The following is a 21,708-nucleotide window of genomic DNA, read 5'->3' on the forward strand; positions in this document are numbered from 1 at the left end:
AGTCATATGGTTACATAGCCACACCCATCCAGTCACATGACCCCACCACCTCCAAGCCATGCCCACCAAGCCATGCCCACAGAACCGGTAGCAAAAAAATTTAGATTTCACCCCTGGTCCAAAGTATGATAAATTGAACTAGAACATTTATGTTTTAAGGAAAAATTCTGGATTCATTTGTTATATGATCCATTTGTTTTCTTGGTTTAATCCATGTAATTCTCAGAAGTCTACACAACGTATCACAGGTCTAGGACACTTGCCATGGTCAATTCACCACTGCCAACTCACTGTGGCCAACTAGCTGCAGAACAACTCGCTGCATGACAAGAGACTAATACCAAAGAAATGATGGAATAGAATCATTAAAGAAAGGATGCCAAAGGAGGGACAAAATGAAATGTGAATAACAAAAACTATTTTTAATTATTATTTTAAAAAATTAAATTGTTGAATAGTCTTGCAGCTAGTTGGCCCATGGTGAGTTAGCTATGGTGAGTTGTCTAGCAGTAAGTTAGCTATGGCAAGTTAGCCATGGCAAGCTGGCCATGGCAAGTTGACTGCAGCGAGTTGTCCCATTCCGTTCAGAGTGCTGTTGCCTGAGATTGGTGTTGTTATGACTACTGCTCCTTTATAGTTTCTATTAAGGGAGTTATGATAGAAAATCTGCCTTTTAGCTTGAGTAACAGATCACATAAGCGCATTTGAAGGGCATGAATTGATTAAGGTGCTGTTGATTGTGACCTTTTTTTTTTTTTTTTTTTGCATTTATATCCCGCCCTTCTCCAAAGACTCAGGGCGGCTTACACTATGTTAGCTACTCATTCCCTGGCAACACTTTATAATTGCTTTCTCTTGATTTACCCAATTTATTACACCCAACTGTGGAGTCTCATGCATAGCAGAGAAGCTCTGATTGAACCTTTTATTTCAAATTATGCTCTTCTGCCACACATCTCTCCTGTCAATTAAGCTACTTTTGGGGCAAAGTTTGTATCTTTCCAAATGAATGGTGTTCATGTGTTTAAATCTCATAGGATTAGCAGTCTTCCAGAAGCTTGGCAAATTCAGTTTCAAAAAGCCCTAAAGTGACAGTTACATGCATTAATGGCCTAACATTCAGGCTACTTAAAAGGTGTCTAAAGCCATCCTGGGAACATGCCCAGAATCACCCAAGTCACTCCACCAATATTAATATAGTAAATAACTGTACAGAGGAATCCATCAAGTTTGTAAATTGGGTTTAAATTGTCATTCATTAAAACTATAAGAACAGCACCAGTCTTGTCCCTGAAGCAAAACAGACATTGGCTTTTGGGTAGCTCAATTGATGCATAGCTTCTATCAATTCAAGGATGTGAAGAATGCAAATTAACATGGCAATGAATTACCTTAAGATGCCAGAGGACTTTGGAACTTGTTTTAAATTATTTATGCTTGATTATTTCATTTTAACTTGTTTTTATTTCAGATGTTCACTGAATTTAGCTAGCCCGTATGCCTCTACTGAACAGGGAAACTGAGTTATAAATTTTAATACAAAATAAATGCATGTTGATTTGTTCATAAAAACCAGCTACAATGGCTAGTTAAAAGTTGGGCAGAAGCATTGTTGGGATTATGAAATAATGAAACTAAATCTTGTCAGTCGATTTTAATTTGCAAATTTTAAAAAGGCTCAGAAAAGTAAAGAAGCATCCTCTTTCCACATATACACTCCTTCTTGCTTAGTTTGAAATGCCTTTAAAAATTGAATCCCTCCCAGAAATCTGCAAAATAACCTCTAATCACCGGAACATTACAGAAGAAATTGGAACTGTTTTTTGGCCAGATATTTTTAGTAAATGCCATGTTAAGAAGCTTGACTCAAGGCAGACCAAACCCAGTTTTGTTCCAATCTGTTTGAGGGCGGCGGCGGCAGCAGCAAAATGCCATTCCGAGGAATTTGTCTTCTTGTGTGTGTTCTTTGTGTGACACAAATAACAGCTCAACAAAACACCAGACTCAAGAAAAAGCCAGAACTAAGAAAAGGTAAGGAGCCAAGAAGTGTCTGTTTCATTGTGATCTTTTTATTTTGCAACATTTGGTTTGGTTACATTATTGTTTTATATATGGTGTGTGTGTTTGTGTTTGTGTGTGTGTGTGTGTGTGTGTGTGTGTGTGTGTATCCTGTTTCCCCCAAGATAAGACATCCCCTGATAATAAGCCAAATTGGGCTTTTGAGCACATGGCAATAAGGCCAAGCACTTATTTCAGGGTTCAAAAAAAATATAAGACAGGGTCTTATTTTTGGGGAAACACAGTATGTGTGTTTGTGTGTGTGTGTGTGTGTGTGTGTGTGTGTGTGTGTATAGATATAGATATATTGCAGATTGAAATATAGATTGAAATTGCAGCTAATTATATAAAGTCACAGTATACTGAACTATGGTTATTGGATAGAGTAAAAATGATTTATTGTATCTGCTTGAAAATAATGAAACTCAGATTCTTCCATATTCAAATCTATCTTTAATGCAATCAAGCAAATACCTATTTAGAATAAGATTTGAGTCTGCAGTGCTTGTTCCTGAAGAATGAGGCATACCATAAGTCTGTTGTTTATAGTTTGATAATTCTGTGCTATAGTGCACGCAAATAGAGAATTTGATTGGATTGCAATCATATAAATGTGAATAAATAAACATTACTCTTACACTATTTTACCTGTGGATAAAGGATGTTAGGCTTAGTAACACTTTTAGAAGATCTTTTATTGAAACTGTCATATGTTATTTTGTATATATAGCCTCTATGCAGATAAGATAGTTATATTGCTTTCTTATTCTTCTCTCTTTGCTATTTTATTTTTTTCTTATTTGTTCTGTTTTATTAAGTAAAGAAAGCCAAAAACAAGAGACGTAAATCAGATTGTGTTCTAATTTTTAACTTTTAGGGAATTCCAAAGATGTTTTTGGTAACTTAAAAATACATTATTTACCTTGTTTCTCAAATGAGGCTAGTTAATTTTCTCTACATAACTTGGATATGTTGTACCATAATGTCAGTAATGTGGATGTTGCTTAGAAAATTTTTGCCCTTGCATGACTAAAATGTATTTATTATTGATTTGAGAAAACTCAAGTTCTTTAGATTCATTGACAGGGATATGAACATGATTGAATACTTCCTAATGGATTATAAAAGTTAAATGTGATTTCTAAAGCTTTTTTCCCAAACAATAAGATAGATAGATAAGATAGTTCCAACCTTTTGTTCATTGAAATGTATCCCAAATTGATGTATCCCAAATTGATATAACCACATTCACAGTTAACATGTTGAACATTTTTGGCAATACTGATTGGAAGTAAACCTTAGACAGAAACTCAGCTAAATTGTTTTTAAGTAAAGAAAATTATTTTTAGAAGAGGTTTACATTAAGATTTTAAAATCTTACTTTGATGGTATCTGGTATAGAAAATACCTGTTATAGAAAAACATGGGTCACTTTGAAGTGTGTTGCAAGTGATTTGAGAATGGAATGGATAGGGTATGGCAAAACTTCAGTTTTGCATATCTCACTCTTCAATACACCCAAAAGCCAAGTTATTGTGTTAGGTGTTTGAGCAATGGAATTTGGTGATGTCTCCAGAGTGTCAGAAATAGACCCTAGGGCTGTAGTTTGCTTATTTTGCTTATAGGTCTTTACTTGGTTAATCAGGAATGGCAGTGTAAGACTTGAGGGAGAAGAGGTGTATTCATTTATAGTGAGTTGGTGCAGAGGTACACTGAACAACAGACCTCTGGAGGAGATGTCCACATAGAATACCTTTCTGACCTTTCAATAATTAGCAATTACATTAATTAAACTGAAATGGTAGAATAATTCTACATATAGAGGCAAGAAGAACATAGTTTAAAACAAGGCTGATATTGTGATGACTATAACTAGCTGATTAAATTGAATTTGACCAGTGCCTAAACCATCGGCATTGATACTCTTCTCATATGCTTTCTTTTTAATTTGTAAGGCACTTTTAATTCTCATAGTGAAAGCTGAACCTTAAATATAACATAAGACAGAAATGAGTTGACCGTATCACTTTATTATAATAACATTAAACAAAATAGTCAGGTTTGAGAATATTTATTATATTTCAGAACTGCCCTTTCTATTTTCAGCCTTGGAGGCTATCTTTTTCTTTGAATCTTCAGGGCTGCCACATTTAGTGCTGTGGGAAACTGGGAGGGGGGATTGCATGGAGTGGTGGAGATATCTAGCCATAATAATATTCTTTTCTCTGAAAGTCAAGGACATTTGGCCTGCACCTGGAGTGGCATGACTAGGAGACATCTCCAGTTGGGACAGTGCATTGATTGGACCATGTGATGGACATGTGGGTGCAGGAAAAGGGACTTGGACTTTCTTTTGGATGGGAAAAACCTGGAAGCTTTCAGAATTGGGTTTTCCCAGATGTGCCAATATGACATCTCTAATAAAGAGGATCTTTGAGGAACTTCTAGCCTCAGAGTCTTCTTTTGTTGAGGGTGTTACTTGGAACCTTGACATTAACCCGAATCTGCATCAAAATTTCAATCAGCTCCCTGAACTCCAGGGTGCTGTCTGAGCCCTGAGCGCTGACCTGACACCGGGTGGCGTGAAGACTCAGAGAAGATGGAGGAGAACACAGCAACCACACAAGAAACCACTGGGACTGGCTTGATGATCCATATTGAGACCCTCTACTCCCTTTCCAAAGCTGTGGTGAAGGCAGCGGAGGCCGCCAAAGCGGAACACCAATAGGGTGCTCGGCCCAAAGAGCTGGTGCCATGGCAAGCCGCTCAACTGGATCCCTCTCGGTGGGGCGAAGCTGTGGGAACCATGCCACCCCAGAAGTTACTGACTGGGGCAATGTTGTGGGAACAGTAGATGGGAGCGAACAGAGCAAAGCAGACCCAAGCCGTCAATAATAATAATAATAATAATATTTTAATTTGTATACCGCCCTTCTCCCGAAGGACTCAGGTCGGTGAACAGGCAGATAAAATACAAATACACACAATAATTAAAAACATCCCTTAAAAAACTAATTTAAATGCCCAAATGTTAAAAAACATACTCCCCCATAAAATGACAAAATTTTAAAAACCCATCCAATAAAGATAAAAATCAGGCTAGTCCAGCCATACGAAATAAATAAATTTTAAGTTCGCGGCGAAAGGTCCTAAGGTCAGGTAATTGTCGAAGTCCGAGGGGAAGTTCGTTCCACAGGGTCAGAGCCCCCACAAAGAAGGCCCTCCCCCTGGGGGCCGCCAGTCGACACTGTTTGGCTGACAGCACCCTGAGGAGTCCCTCTCTGTGGGAACGTACCGGACGATGGGAGATAGAGGCCGGCAGTAGACGGTCCCGTAGATAGCCCGGTCCTAAGCCATGGAGCGCTTTAAAGGTGGTAACCAATACCTTGAAGCGCACCCGGAAAACAACAGGTAGCCAGTGCAGCCTGCGCAGGATAGGTGTTATGTGGGAGCTCCGAGCCGCTCCCTCAATAACCCGCACAGCCGCGTTCTGAACTAGCTGAAGTCTCCGGGTGCTCTTCAAGGGGAGCCCCATGTAGAGAGCATTGCAGTAGTCCAGGCGAGAGGTAACGAGAGCATGAGTGACTGCATAAGGCATCCCGGTCCAGGAAGGGACGCAACTGGCGGATCAGGCGAACCTGATAAAATGCTCTCCTGGAGACAGTCGCCAAATGGTCTTCAAAGGAAACCGACCATCCAGGAGCACGCCCAAGTTGCGTACCTTCTCCATCGGGGCCAATGATTCATCCCCGACAGACAGCCGCATCTGCAGCTGACTGTACCGAGGTGCCGGCATCCACAGCCACTCCGTCTTGGAGGGATTAAGTTTGAGCCTGTTCCTCCCCATCCAGACCCGTACGGCTTCCAGACACCGGGACAGCACTTCAACAGCTTCACTGGGGTGGCCCGGGGTGGAAAAGTACAGCTGGGTATCATCAGCGTACAGTTGGTATCTCACCCCAAAGCCACTGATGATCTCACCCAGTGGCTTCATATAGATGTTGAACAGGAGGGGTGAGAGAATCGACTCCTGCGGCACCCCACATATGAGGCACCTTGGAGTCGATCTCTGCCCCCCTGTCAACACCGTCTGCGTCCGGTCAGAGAGGTAGGAGAACCACCGATAAACGGTGCCTTCCACTCCCAACCCCTCCAACCGGCGCAGCAGGATACCATGGTCGATGGTATCAAAAGCCGCTGAGAGGTCTAATAGGACCAGGGCAGAGGAGTAACCGCTATCCCTGGCCCTCCAGAGATCATCCACCAGTGCGACCAAAGCTGTCTCCGTACTGTATCCGGGCCAGAAGCCGGACTGGAATAGGTCTAGATAGACAGCTTCATCCAGGTACTGGGGTAGCTGACATGCCAGCACACTCTCTACAACCTTCGCCGTGAAGCGAAGATTGGAGACTGGCCGGTAGTTCCCTAAAACAGCTGGGTCCAGGGAAGGCTTCTTGAGGAGGGGTCTCACCACCGCCTCTTTCAAGGCCGCGGGAAAGACCCCCTCCCGCAGAGAAGCATTTGTAATCCCCTGGAGCCAGCCTCGTGTCACCTCCTGAGTAGCCAGTACTAACCAGGAAGGGGCGCAACTGGCGGATCAGGCGAACCTGATAAAATGCTCTCCTGGAGACAGTCGCCAAATGGTCTTCAAGGACAACCGACCATCCAGGAGCACGCCCAAGTTGCGTACCTTCTCCATCGGGCCAATGATTCACCCCGACAGACAGCCGCATCTGCAGCTGACTGTACCGAGTGCCGGCATCCACAGCCACTCCGTCTTGGAGGATTAAGTTTGAGCCTGTTCCTCCCCATCCAGACCCGTCGGCTTCCAGACACGGGACAGCACTTGACAGCTTCACTGGGGTGGCCGGGGTGGAAAAGTACAGCTGGGTATCATCAGCGTACAGTTGGTATCTCACCCCAAAGCCACTGATGATCTCACCCAGCGGCTTCATATAGATGTTGAACAGGAGGGTGAGAGAATCGACCCTGCGGCACCCCACATGAGGCACCTTGGGTCGATCTCTGCCCCCTGTCAACACCGTCTGCGTCCGGTCAGAGAGGTAGGAGGAGAACCACCGATAAGCGGTGCCTCCACTCCCAACCCTCCAACCGGCGCAGCAGGATACCATGGTCGATGGTATCAAAAGCCGCTGAGAGGTCTAATAGGACCAGGGCAGAGGAGTAACCCCTATCCCTGGCCCTCCAGAGATCATCCACCAGTGCGACCAAAGCTGTCTCCGTACTGTATCCGGGCCAGAAGCCGGACTGGAACGGGTCTAGATAGACAGCTTCATCCAGGTACTGGGGTAGCTGACATGCCACCACACTCTCTACAACCTTCGCCGTAAAGCGAAGATTGGAGACTGGCCGGTAGTTCCCTAAAACAGCTGGGTCCAGGGAAGGCTTCTTGAGGAGGGGTCTCACCACCGCCTCTTTCAAGGCCGCGGGAAAGACCCCCTCCCGCAGAGAAGCATTTGTAATCCCCTGGAGCCAGCCTCGTGTCACCTCCTGAGTAGCCAGTACTAACCAGGAAGGGCACGGATCCAGTAAACATGTGGTGGCGTTCAGCCTACCCAGCAACCTGTCCATGTCCTCGGGAGTCAAATGGAGAGCACTGGACCGGCTGACCTCAGTGATTCCCAAGAGTGGGGCTTTCCACTGCCAACGCAAAGCCAGTCACTGGTGGGTCTACCGGACCGGTTCCACCAACTAAGCATGGGCAGCGTCACACAACCTCCTAGTACCGGCCCACCTGGATGGATTCTGGCTCAGCCCACATTCACCTTTCCGAGCCAAGGGACTGCAGTAGTACCAAGTGGAGCATCAGCCTCATTTCACTTGGCACAAAGCAGATCGCACCATAGCCTTCCCCGTTGGGCCTGGTCTACTGAGATGACAACTCCTGCTGGAGTCAGAACAGCACTGCAGGAAGGCCTGCTAAGCTAATCCAGTCCGGCACTACAAGGACCACCACTGGGGCTGCTGAGACCCAACACACACACCCTCAGCAACCGGTCCTCAGATTGCCTCCTGCTGAGCAGATCCCTCCCGACTGGGCCTTTTACCCCAGCCAGGGGTGGGTTCAATATCAATGGAAACCAGCTCTGGCCCCACTGCAGGTACCGGTGCAGGTGTCAGCATCGCCCCCCCCCCAACCAGCACCGGCTCCAAAACCACCTCCCGCAACTGTTCCACAGTTTAGAGCAGTGGTTCTCAACCTTTATAGTGCTGCAACCCTTTTAATACAATTCCCCACGATGTGGCAAACCCAACCGTAAAATTATTTTCGTTCATAGGCCTAAGTGACTGTATTTTTGCTAATGTTATAAATCATAATCATAATGTAAATATCTGATATACAGGATGTATTTTCATTGTTAGAAACTGAACATAGCCAAAGCTTTATATTTAATCAATATGTAATTATATTTTGTGCAAAATATATTTCTGCTTATAATTAAATTACAAATAAATGAAAATTTATCTTTATGGCTTGCATTTATTTACTTTTCTATTGGGTATTCACTATATTCACGTTGCAGACTTTATTCTTTGATCAAAGTTAAAGTTCTGGGTAATAAGTTCCAAACACATGTACAAGGGACATGGCCGGAAGATTCTACAAAGCATGAGACAAAGCGATGTCTTTTTATGCCAAAAAGATCATTGAGTATTCTAATTAATCTAATTGTAAAAATAAGCCATGCAACCTAAGTCATAAACTCTAACCAATTGTAAAAGTCAGCCATATAATCTAACTTCAAATTTACACCTCAATCATTGTTTATCCTTCAGTATCTCTTTCGTTCTTTGTCTTTTTAATTGACCACTTGGTCCCCTGAAGGATCAAAAGTTCAAAGGGTGAGATACTTCTCAGAGACTCTGATCACACAAATACGTTCCCAGAGAAAAGGTGTGGGGAGACCAGGCTCTGATTTTGAGCATTTTGAGAGATGCCAGATATTTTCAGAAGAGATCTCAATAACAACAATCCAGGATGTTAGTCCATTTGGCATATTTGTGTTACAAAAGGCATAATATATATGTCAATGTTACAAGAAGCAGATATTTGGAGTATGCAGTTACAAAAGGCATAATGTATATGTGTGTGTGTGTGTGTGTGTGTTTGTGTGTGTGTGTGTGTGTGTGTGTGTGTGTGTATATATATATATATATATATATATATATATATATATATATATATATATATATATATATATATATATTTGTTTTCTGATATATAGAATATATATATTCTATATATATATACAAGAAGCAATAAACAAGTTTCTACTAATTCTATTATGCAAGAAGCAATTAGCAAGTTTCTACTAATTCTATTATTTCACTAATCCCTTCAGTATGTCTGTTTTTTGTTCCACTAACTTAACTCTGAGAAAGACCCAGCTCACTTTAGGTTTCCCAGCATTATAACTCCTTCGCAGTTTGCGCCTACACTTTCCTCAAGCAATGCTGTTATTTGGTTTCTACACAGTTAGATATCAATAATCGCAAACTGCAATCCTATCCTCTTCGCCCCAATCTGCAAGACACACAGCCTCCCGTCTCTCCACCTCCATCCTTTGTGTAATTTACACATCACTTTATTTGCTTTAAAATACCCAGAAAGACAGAATCGGTGATGGCCTCCAACAAAAAACACACACCAGGCTTTGCAGCGGCTGCTACCGAGCCATTCCTTCGCCCCCGCTTTGGAAAGGAATCCAAAGTTAAGTAGCACGTGCGTGTCGCGTAGAGGACACCTTATTCCGACGGGGGGCAAAGCAAAGGCAGGACGGCGATCGGCTATGGTAGCCGAGAATGGTCTGGACAAGAAACTGGTGGTGTCTAATTTGCGGTTGCGTCTTCTGGCCAAGTAAGGAGGGTAAAGGAGGAGCGAATGTTCCCTCTCCCTCACCTTTTAAACAGCATGCTCGATTGTTACACTTGATCACGAATGGAAGAGGGGGTAGGTCCTTAGGTGGCTTGACAGAACTTGCTAGTTGAAAGTTCTGGTTAAACATAACGTTGTCACCCTAATCAAAAAACAAAAAGCGACCCCTGGCAAATCGTCATTCGACCCCCAATGGGGTCGCGATCCACAGGTTGAGAACCACTGGTTTAGAGCAATGTTTGACAGGACCCTGGGTAAGCTGTCCTACTTCCTCAATCAGTTTGGTCCCACTTTTTTTAATATTTTTTTTTATTTTTTAACAACAAACAAACATAAATATAAAAATCTCGTCAAACCAATTACAGTGTGTTGGTGGGATGTTTACATATCTTCTTGTGCAGTTTCAAAATAAACATCTCTTTCCTACATCTGTCTTACATTGTCCAGGTCTCTTACACAATCAATTTTTAATTAAACAGTAGTATTTTTTCTAATAACATTATTCATTCCATTCTCCTAAATTAGTTTAATTCAAATTACTTCTCTTAATCTTAACCTCTTTTTTTTAATCTTTTCTAACGTGTCTTTTCTTCTAACCAGTGATAAAATAGATCCCATATTTTATAATATTGCTTATCTTCTTGTTCTCTAATTTCAAATGTCAATTTGCTCATCTCTGCACATTCCATCATCTTTCTAATAATTTCATCTTGCAAAGGTAATTTCTCATTTTTCCAATTTTTAGCAAACACAATACTGGCTGCTGTAATAATATTCACAATCAAATATTTTAAATCTCTAGTATATATTTCAGGTATAATTCCCAACAATAAAACTTCCAGCTTAAAGTCTACATGTTTTTTTGATCATTTTCTCCAACCATGTGTGTATTTTTGTCCAATATCTTTTCGTTTCAACGCATGTCCACCACATATGGTAATATGATCCAGGTATCTGATGACACTTCCAACATTTTTCAGATTTATCCTTGAACATTCTAGCAATTCTTGTCGGAGGTAAATGCCACCTGTAAAACATCTTATACAAATTATCTTTATATGCTGTAGACATTGTCATTTTATAGTTATACATCCATAATTTCTGCCATGCCTCTAGATCTATCCCATAACCAAAATTCTTCCCCCAAGCAATCATTGGTCTCTTTTACTTGTTCTTCCTCCAATTTAGCCTCTAATAAATATCCATACAATTTCCTAATCAAGTTATCATCAGTACCTGTTAAAATCTTATCAAAACTCGTTATGCTATTATAAAAGCCTTCTGCTTTAGAATCTTTATCATATCTGGAGTGTATTTGCAAATAAGAAAACCAGCTGGTCCCACATTGATCATTATGGGGACCAATACCATACCAATTGAGACATGATTTTGGCAAATTACAGATAGTATGAATGAAGGAGAAGCAGCGGGGTGAATAGCTGAACTACATGATGAAGGAGCCCTGGAGCTAGATGATGCGGATGAGTTCATCCAGCTGCTCTGAGGTCGCTTTGAGGACATGGCCCACCGAATAGAAGCCAAGGTCCAGATCAAAGCCTTGAAGCAAGCAGGCCAGCCCCCCCCCCCCCCCCAAAGAATTAGCATGGGAATTTTGGAGGCTGGCTGGAAAACTGAGAGACTGTCCTGAATGCCTCCTCATTTACCACTTCAAAGAGGCCTTTGACCCAGACCTCAGACAAGCCTGTGGCATCAGGGGAGTTCCAGAGCATATACAAGCCTGGTACAAAACAGCAGTGGCCATGGACTTGGAAATCCACCCCCATTGGAACCCAACTACAGAAAAACTGGCAAGAAGGCCTCTAGGCCACCAAACTCTGGTCAAGCTACCTAACGCTCAGCAACTCACACCGTCCAGGATAATCAAGTGCTATCAATGCAGTCAATATGGGCATAGAGCATCTGAATGCCTGGCCCCTGCTCCAGTCACTCAAATCTGGACCCCCTCCGCACCCCAGGGAATGGAACCCCAAGGAAGCCACTGGACAAGGGGAGAATTGCAAAACAGGTTGTTGAGGTTCCTCTTCTTCCAACTGGGAATGAGGAAACTCCAGCCAGAGAAACCCCTCTGGATTCAGAGGCAAAGATGACCCAATGGTAAGTGAAGCCATCCACCCCTTCACTGTCAAAACCCAGATTGTAGTCCCAGAAATGGGAGCCCAAGGGGAGGTAGAGGCCATCATAGACACTGGCTGCACCAGATGCCTGATCAGCCTCCCCGTAGTCCAACAGCTAGGGATAGGCATGAGACCCCTAGCACGCCCCACCCATTTTGAACAGGTTGATGGGATGCTAATAGGAGGAGTCCCTACCACATTGGTCACAGAACTTGTTAAGCTGGAGATTGGGCACCACTGAGAACCCATCTGATTCGTCATAGCTCCCAAAATGACCAAGTCAATCATATTGGACCTTGCTTGGCTAGACAAATGGGGACGAACCATCACTTGGGAAGATGGCTACAGAAAGCTAAGAATAGGCATCAGCCTGCTTCCGCCTATCAAACTGGACAGTTGCCAAAAGGCCACAAATCCCAGCTGCCCCAGTAAGCCAGAAACCACAGCCCCCGCTGCAATTGAACTTCCTGGCAACCCAAAGGTGACCTGTCGGACGTCTTTAGCAAGCAAGATCTCAATTTCCTCCTCCCTCACTGCCCAACAGACTGTGCAATCAAGTTCGTACCACGAGCAAAGCTGCCTACACCAAAGATGTACTTCAGGACTCCAAAAGAAATGACTGTGTTAAGGAAATACATTAATGCCAAATAAAAGCAATCCAGCCCGCTAAATTCAGAGTGACAGCCCCTGTACTATTTAAAGGAAAAAAAGATTGGGGGGGATGAGGCTTTGCATGGAATTTCATGGAATTAATGCCATGTGCATGGAGAACATCTCCCCTCTCCACCTCATGAAGGACATGCTAACTCATTTAGCCAAGGGCAAGGTGTTCACCATACTAGACCAAAGAGAAGCCTATTATTGCTTACGGATTAGAGAGATGAATGGAAGGCTGATTATAACTGTCCACTTGGCAGCTTCCAGTTCCAAGTCATGCCATTTGGTCTGCAAGTCTTCATGCAGCTGATAAATGTGGTGCTACACGAGCACCTATACAAAGGAGTCCTAGTTTACCTAGTTGACATTCTCATATTCAGTGAGACTCTTGAAGAGCATGTAAAGCTCGCGCAACAAGTGCTGGGGGAAAACCCCTAGTCGCAAAGCTGTCAAAATGTGAATTCCATAAAAACTCCCTAGATTTCCTAGGCTACTGAATATCAAGCGGAGGAGTGGAAATGGACTCAGGGCAAGTGAAAATGGTGCTAGACTGGCAATCGCCACGCACCCACAAACAGTTTCAAAGCTTCCTGGGTTTTGCAAACTTCTACAGGCAATTCATTCCAGCATTCACAGAAGTTGCCTTGCCCTTAACAAAGCTATTAAAAACAGGGACTCCTCCCATGAAGCCACAACCAAGTTAACTGCTCGCTGGGTCAATGGGCTGCTAAAAAGCCTCTGAGAAATTAAAATGGCTCTTGGCAAGAAGACGATCCTCCTACACCCTGACCCAGAAAGACAATTCATCATCCAGCCAGATGCTAGCGAAATAGCCGTTGCAGTCATGCTCCTACAGAAGTACCCACAAGGCCAGCTCCTGCCCTGCACATTTGTGTCCAAGAAGCTCATCGACACTGAGAGGAGGTGGGCAATTTGGGAAAAGGAAGCCTACGCAATCCACTGGGGTCTTCTCTCCTGGAGACATTTTCTTGAAGGGAGTAAAGTGCTTTTCAAGGTTTGGACTGATCACAAAATCCTTGAAGCCCTAAGATACCCCAGGAAACTCCCAAACAAATCTGCTGGGCACAATAACTTCAAGCTAAAGTTATTGCTGGGCAATTTAACTTCAAGCTAAAATACATTTGGGGGGGGGGGGAACCTGCAAGCCAATGCCTTATCGAGAAAACTGCAATTTGATAGTCGGAGAGAAGAAGTCATCCATGCCATCATCCCCTCCCCTCAAACAAGCAGCACAAGTCACCACTAGGGGCCAAGCCAGGTGACAACCCAATCCTGGATGGGACAAAATAACAGCAGCACTGAAAGCAGCGCTCCCAGCCAATCAATGGCTCACAGATAATAAAGATGTTTTGACCATGAGAGATGGAATGGCTTGAAAGGGGTCCAAACTGTATGTCCCTGTCAGCTTGAGGCTGGAAATCTTACAGCTCAGCCATCACTCACCACTGGCCGGCCATTTTGGTTTCTTGAAAACTCTGCACCAGGCCAGATAGTTTTGGTGGCCAAAGATAAAAGCCGACATGGAAGATTATGTAAAAAGCTGTGCTACTTGTGCAGCCATGAAAATGAGACCAGGGAAACCTCCTGACCAACCCGACCTTGGAAGGAAATCATGATGGAATTTATAGTAGAGCTCCCAGAGAGTGGGGGAAATACATTGATTTGGATGGTGATCATCTTGCTTTCCAAGCAAGCCGAGTTCGCTGCTTGCTTGGGATTCCCCTCAGAAAAGAAACTGGCAAAGATATTTATCAAACAGATTTACTGGCTGCATAGAGTACCCTGCCGGGTAATTTCAGATTGAAGCATCCAATTCACCGCTAAATTCTGGAGGGAGTTCCTGAAATCGGTCAGGTCCACTCAGGGACTTAGCTCAGCTTTCCATCTGAGTACAAATGGAGACGAGGAATGGACGAACGCAATGGGGGAGCAATATATAAGATGTTGTGTGGATTACCAACGAGAAGTGGGCAGACCTGTTGCCATTTGCAGAAGTGGCTTACAACAACTCTGTACATACCAATATTGGATTGACCTCCTTTCAGATCACCAGTGGCATGGACTTGTCCCCATGCCTGAACTGCCCAGAGAATCACCTTCCTCCATGACTGACTGAGTAGATGGAATCGCTAAAGAAGGGGTGGGAAAACACCAAAAAAGCGCTGGCAGAAGTCGCTGAGGCATATAAAAAGCAAGTGGATGAACACCGATCTCTCCAGGCCCCTTCCATGTGGGAGATTGAGTTTATCTATCAACCAAATACATAAAATTGCAGCTGCCCAGTAAAAAGCTGCGATTCAATTTTTTAGAACCTTTCCCAATAGTGTAAGTAATTAACACAGTAACAGTTCAGCTCAATCTCCCACGCATACTAGGGAAAGTGCATCCTGTCTTTCACCGCAGTTTGCTAAAGCCGGTGATCGGGTCAGGATTAAGGCCACAGACCCGACTGGTGCCTAAACCTGTAGTGGTGCAAAGGGAGATCCATTATGCAGTTAAGAAAATCCTAAACTCTAGATTGTATAGAAGTCAATTACAGTAATTAATTCATTGGAAAGGGTACCCTTTGTCTGAAGCTACTTGTGTTAAAAGCTGGAACATAAAAGCAGACAGATTAGTGAAACAATTCCATGATAAATTCCCTGATAAGCCAAAGGGTCCCCCTGGGGGTGGGGGGGTTTGGGAATATTGCATTAACCCCCTGTGTTCCTCTCGTTGCAGGACACGATCATCGGTTGAGGGGGATAGCCTGTCAGCCCTGGAGGCCATCTTCTTCTTTGGATCTTCAGGGCTGCCACATTTAGTGCTGTGGGAAACTGGGAGGGGGATTGCATGGAATGGTTGAGATATCTAGCCATAATAACATTCCTTTCTTTGAAAGTCAAGGACATTTGACCTGCACCTGAAGTGACGTGACTGGGAGACATCTCCAGTTAGGACAATGCATTGATTGGACCATGTGATGAACATGTGGGTGCAGGAAAAGGGACTTGGACTTTCTTTTGGGTGGGGAAAACCTGGAAGCTTTCAGAATCGGGTTTTCCCAGATGTGCCAATATGACATCTCTAATAAAGAGGATCTTTGAGGAACTTCTAGCCTCAGAGTCTTCTTTCATGGGGGGTCTTACTTGGTACCCTGACATATATATATTCTCTTTCAAAAGTCACTTTTCTACAAGCCCATAACGAAGGAAGATGCCTAGGAAAATTCCAGATCACTGTGGTAGGCAACCTTTTATATATGGTTGTTGATCTTCCATCAAAAACAATTAAGTTACTATATTTTCATTTTGTTTACAATATCTAAAGTTTAATTAGAAACTGAACTTTCCTGAAGGTCTAGTTAATTAGAGACTACTAACTTCTCCCTCATTGTGAGATTGTGAGTTACGTAACAGTAAGCTCCATTTAGCTGTTGTGCATCAGTAGATTAGATGTAATTTGAAACCCAAGAGAGCTACATTGTGATTCAAAATTTGCAGGAACCAGAAGTAAAGTACATGTAAACAAGGTTTGATTTATACAAGAATCTTGAGTTTTACAGTCTGCAGAATTATACAGTGCCATAAATGGAGGGAAGAAAATTACATAATTGTATATGTTGTATAATATACCATTAAAACCAAATGGGAATGATCATATGAGAAATATATGTTATTTTGATAAAATAAAGTTATAAGAAAGAGTAGACAATATATACAAGGAATTAGGATTGCTGTTTTTTTAGTTCATTCTTTTAAAAAACTATGCAGTAAAAAGAGGGAGATATTTTGTTTTTGTTTCTGAGGAATGTAGTGTTTTCAGTTGATAACTTTATAAAACATATAAATATACAAATTTAGGGCAAGTACACATAATTTGTTTCTTTTCATTTGAGGTTACATCATCAATAATAAGGAGGAAGTTCTCATTTTACTCATCAGTTTGAATGGCAGTTATTAGCTGCAAACAAATGTTATCATTTATCTTGTTACTCACTTAATAGATGCTGTAAGCCTCAGAATGATTGAAGATCTTAAAGAACAACTAGAAAATCTTTCCCAAGAGGTGGCCTTACTAAAGGAAAAGCAAGCACTTCAAACAGGTATAAAATCCATACGTTGTAACTTTCTTAGACGACAAAATAGACTTGGTTGTGGAACAAATTTTTAAAAAAACCAGATTTTATTCCAGGAGGCCCCAAATTTTTGGACTAGTGGGCATATTTGCTATATTGAGTGGATTCATGGATATTTTCTGAAAATGGCTGTTACGTTGTTTGGGGCTAATTAGAGAAAAAAACCCATAAGTGTTTGTTCAAAAATTCAGCATAAATCAGAGATTGTTTGTGGGTTCCAAAACTTTGAAACATTCTTTAACTCATAGTTTTCAACTTCAACATCAATTTCAGATAAAATAAACTAGGAAGTTCAGAGACAAATAATTGGCAAAGAAACAGTGAAACAAAAAAAGGGGTCATAGTAACAAACATCAAATTTCTATAACTTTTTCTTCCCCAAAAGTTAAAGATGATAATAAATGAGCTCACACCAGATGAAAATACTCAGAGCAAAAGAATTATATCAAAAACAAGCAAATTTCAGATACACTCCCTATCTTACCATACACATATCATACGTAATCATTCCTTTTCTCTCTGTTACTATAACCCCATTGCTTGTGCAACATGAGTGGTGTGTGAAATTTCTAGGAAATTCACAACATGTTGATATAGATTCAGAACTTGGTTTTCAGAACTGCCCCTTTTTTACTTAGATTGTTCCCTGGTCTCAGTTTTAAAGGCCACAAATCACTTAATTATCAATCATAAATGCTTAAATAAGCAAGTGACTTGGGGCCAAAAGCAGAAGTTGCTGAGACTTTATTCACATAGCATTAATTAGTTATTCAAAACAATGGAAAAGGAGAAACATAAACCAAAGGTCTGCTGAGTTGAAAGACAGAAAAAAATGAGTGATCATCTGCAGAAATGGCTCAGGAGAGAGATGCAGCATAACTGTCTAAAGCACCTCTTTACTGGACATATGCTATCACCATCTAGTTGGCAGGGAGAGGGATAGTGTTCTTGGTGAAACATAAAATGACAAACATTACATGACCAACTATCTGGATTGCTAAACATTTCATCTATACTTCTTCCTGTGCCAGGTACTTTAAATTCCTTGCAAGCAAAATTACTGCTTGCAATTATACACTGAATATTTGCTAATGATTGTGTTTCAGACTTTCCCTGAAAAAAAAATGTAGGTATGCCATTTCTCATTATGGAAAAGTCCTTCAGTATTTGCTTCTTGACCCACCAGCATGAAGACAGCTTAACACGTTCTGCTTTGTGGCGAAAATAGGAGACAGGAATATTAAGTTTATTTTAAAAATAGGTTAAAACTCCTCATATACGGCATTCCTTTTTTGATAATACTTTGTTTCTTCCTTTTTTTTTCTTATTTTTTATTAGTTTGTCTGAAAGGTACAAAGATCAACCTTAAATGTGTCCTGGCTTTTTCCCATGCTAAGACCTATCATGAGGCCAATGAAGATTGCATTTCCCAGGGTGGCACCCTCAGTACACCACAGACAGGTGACGAAAATGATGCTCTCTATGACTATGTGAGGAAGACCCTAGGGAATGAGGTGGAAATTTGGCTTGGCATCAATGACCTGGCAGTGGAGGGCAAATGGGTGGACATGACAAGCAGCAACATTAGCTATAACAATTGGGAAACAGAGATCACCACCCAACCTGATGGAGGGAAGCAAGAAAACTGTGTAGCATTGTCTGCAGTGGCTGTGGGAAAGTGGTTTGACAAGAGGTGCAGGGATCAGTTGGTCTATGTATGCCAGTTCATGATTGTTTAATAGATTCATCTCAGGGAAGGTTTAATCAATATAATCCACTGATCCCTCGAGTTTTGTGTGTGCATTTGTGTTTGCTTAAACATAGATATATAGATATTTATGACGAGACATATACATTTGTATACACATTTAACAGAAAAAGTAATGGCAATGGATTAGAAGGAATTAGATCTTTGCTGCACTATAATTGGTTATAAGCTACATCCTATTTGTTAGAAGCAACATTATATTTACTTAGCTACAAGTCATAAATATCTATATTTTTACATTTAGAATTTATTACAAAGACTTTACCTTTGGCAACATTCAGTCTCTGCCAAAGTTTCAATTTATTGTTGCATGCAATTTTCCTGCAGTCTTCTTTCTTCTCCTGTTAATCACATCAAAAAGTGGCTTTTGTTAAACTGTCCCTATTCGTTGAACTAAACAGTTAAATTGTCCATCTGAAGATGAAAATGTTTTTAGCATCCCTCCTTTCATTTCAGCTCTGAACTCAAAAGTAACCAGAGCTTCCTTAATTTATTCTATGTGAACAATAAGAGAAGAAGCAATGAGGAAACTAACAAAAATGTTTTACGTATTTTGCTAAAATATATGTTAATAAATTGCTTGGCAGTATTTCTTCTACAATTTCCTTCTGGGCATATCTAAATTAAAAATATTAGGTAAAATGAAGAAAAAGTAAAGTAGAGGAAGAACTGACCTACTGCTGCAAAAAATTATACCAATGCTTGGAAAGGAAAGTCAAAGATTTCAGGAGGTGGTTGCAGCACCAGTCTTCACCCAGGTAACATGATCATTGGGGCAGGAAAGTATTTCTTCAAAGACTCCCATACAAACATTAGGGAGTCAGTCATTAACTTGATTCTGACTGTTGTTCTTGATAATTGCATTTTCTTATTTACATGTAGAATTTATTTCCATTCACAAAGGAGAACTTTTTTCATCTGTTGAAAAGTATGTGAATGAGTTTCCCATTTACCTGAATAAAGAGGACATCTATTGGCAAAAGTATAATGTGTCAAGGCTGCCTCTGTTCAATTCTTAGGAAAGAAAAATCTCTGGCTTCATAGATTTAGAGAAAAGTATTTTTACTAGGAACAAATGGAATTCAACAAGCTCTGAGGCCCAGAGCTGGATCAGCACAGATACAGATACAATATGCAGCCGAGCCCCCTTGTAGTTAGGCAACCGGAGGCCACTACATACCAGAGCAAAATGAAATGGCCTTGAAAGTAAAAAGTTGCAAAGCTGTAATGTAGTTCTTTCCCCCCACTCCCTATTTTATGGCAGCAAGTATCCAGCTAACTGACATTCACTCCCCCTCCACCCCTCCATCCCCACACCCACCCCGGTAAAAGAGGCATTAGCCATACAAATTTATACAGTTACAATGTACAACCAAATCTCAGCCAGCAAATTGGAAAAAAAGTATCTGAACACTAAATACAAGCTTGATGGACATTACTTGTAGATGACCCCCACCCTGTTAAAGACCTTGGAGTTTTCATATCAAATGATCTAAGTGCCAAAGCTCACTGCAACTACATCGCAAAAAAGGCTTTAAGAGTTGTAAACTTAATCTTGTGTAGCTTCTTCTCCAGAAACACTACACTACTAACCAGAGCATATAAAACATTTGCTAGACCAATTCTTGAATACAGCTCACCTGTCTGGAACCCATACCTCATTTCGGACATTAATACAATTGAGCGTGTCCAGAAATATTTTATAAGAAGAGTTCTCCACTCCTCTGATTACAACAAAATACCTTATGCCACCAGACTTGAAATCCTGGGTTTAGAAAATTTAGAACTCCACCGCCTTTAACATGACCTGAGTTTAACTCATAGAATCATCTGTTACAACGTCCTTCCTGTTTAAGATTACTTCAGCTTCAATCACAACAATACACGAGCACACAATAGATTTAAGCTTTTAAACCACTCCAATCTTGATTGCAGAAAATATGAGTTCAGTAACAGAATTGTTAAAGCCTGGAATGCACTACCAGACTCTGTTGTCTCTTCCCAAAATCCCCAAAGCTTTAACCAAAAACTATCTACTATTGACCTCACCCCATTCCTAAGAGGCATGGGGTGAGATAAGGGGCATGCATAAGAGCACCAATGTGCCTACCGTTCCTGTCCTAATGTTCCCTTTGATTGTATCCAATTTCATATAGCTCATATAGTTATTACATACTTATGATTATATTTATGCTATAAATATATGGCTATGGATGGCTATGATCAGGAAGACATTCGCTCAGCTTCACACTCAGGTTAGTGTGCCTGTTGTGACTTTACTAGGACAGGAAGAATTGAAAATGGTCACTGTGTGAACTTGGATCTTTTGCATGGATTTTGGTAATTGTTTTACATGGGGTTCCTTTTGAAGACTGTAACCTCAAGGATTAAAATGCAAATATCTTCAGAGACTGAATAATGATGAGAGGTGTATGAAATGTTTCATGAATCATATGTTTTTCTTTGTATTAAATTATTCCTGTACATAATAAATTATTGTTGTACATATTGTATAGTTATTTCATACTTATGCTTTTATATATACTGTTGTGACAAATAAATAAATAAATAAATAAATAAATAAATAAATAAATAAATAAATAAATATAAAACAATACATTACACCAAAACCAGTGATCCCTTTAGGGTTTGTCAGGGTACTGAAGGCCAAGCGCTTATTTCAGGGTTCAAAAAATATAAAACGGGATCTTATTTTCGGGGAAACACGGTAGAATTTCTTTAACTTCAAAATGTTGCTCCCCTTCAATCAGAATGGGTACGGGAGGAGTGTCAGATGTAGGACAAAGGGGTGATACAGTTTTAGGTTTCAACAAACTCCAATGAAATACAGGGTGAATACGCCTTAGGTTCTTGGGCAACTCCAGTTGCACAATGACTGGGTTAATTACTTTAATGATTGGGAATCAGCCCACGTATTTAGGATCAAGTTTCTTAGATGGTGGGTGGACTGTAAATACTTCATGGAGAGGTAAATTCTGTCACCAACTTGAAAATCTTTTGGCTTCACATGTTTTTTGTCAGCTTGTTTCTTATG

General features: G+C 41.3%; 1 protein-coding gene across 1 annotated transcript; it reads left to right on the forward strand.

Annotated features, from left to right (window-relative positions):
• The first annotated feature begins 1,021 nt into the window (after positions 1 to 1,021).
• On the forward strand, positions 1,022 to 21,157 carry CLEC3B (C-type lectin domain family 3 member B). Its single transcript, XM_058182083.1, has 3 exons — positions 1,022 to 2,031; positions 16,754 to 16,852; positions 18,224 to 21,157. Exons 1-3 carry the CDS (start codon positions 1,929 to 1,931, stop codon positions 18,622 to 18,624), a joined length of 603 nt encoding a protein of 200 aa, XP_058038066.1. The 5' UTR covers positions 1,022 to 1,928; the 3' UTR covers positions 18,625 to 21,157.
• The last annotated feature ends 551 nt before the right edge of the window (positions 21,158 to 21,708 follow it).

Source organism: Ahaetulla prasina, chromosome 4 (genome assembly GCF_028640845.1).
Source record: "Ahaetulla prasina isolate Xishuangbanna chromosome 4, ASM2864084v1, whole genome shotgun sequence".
NCBI lineage: Eukaryota > Metazoa > Chordata > Lepidosauria > Squamata > Colubridae > Ahaetulla > Ahaetulla prasina.

Bases quoted from the DNA above. Each gene is read 5' to 3' on its own strand.
- CLEC3B (XM_058182083.1), top strand. From the start codon at position 1,929: ATGCCATTCCGAGGAATTTGTCTTCTTGTGTGTGTTCTTTGTGTGACA. The intron at 2,032-16,753 runs GTAAGGAGCCAA...CTCACTTAATAG, and splicing joins AAAGCCAGAACTAAGAAAAG to ATGCTGTAAGCCTCAGAATG. The intron at 16,853-18,223 runs GTATAAAATCCA...ATTTTTTATTAG, and splicing joins AAAGCAAGCACTTCAAACAG to TTTGTCTGAAAGGTACAAAG.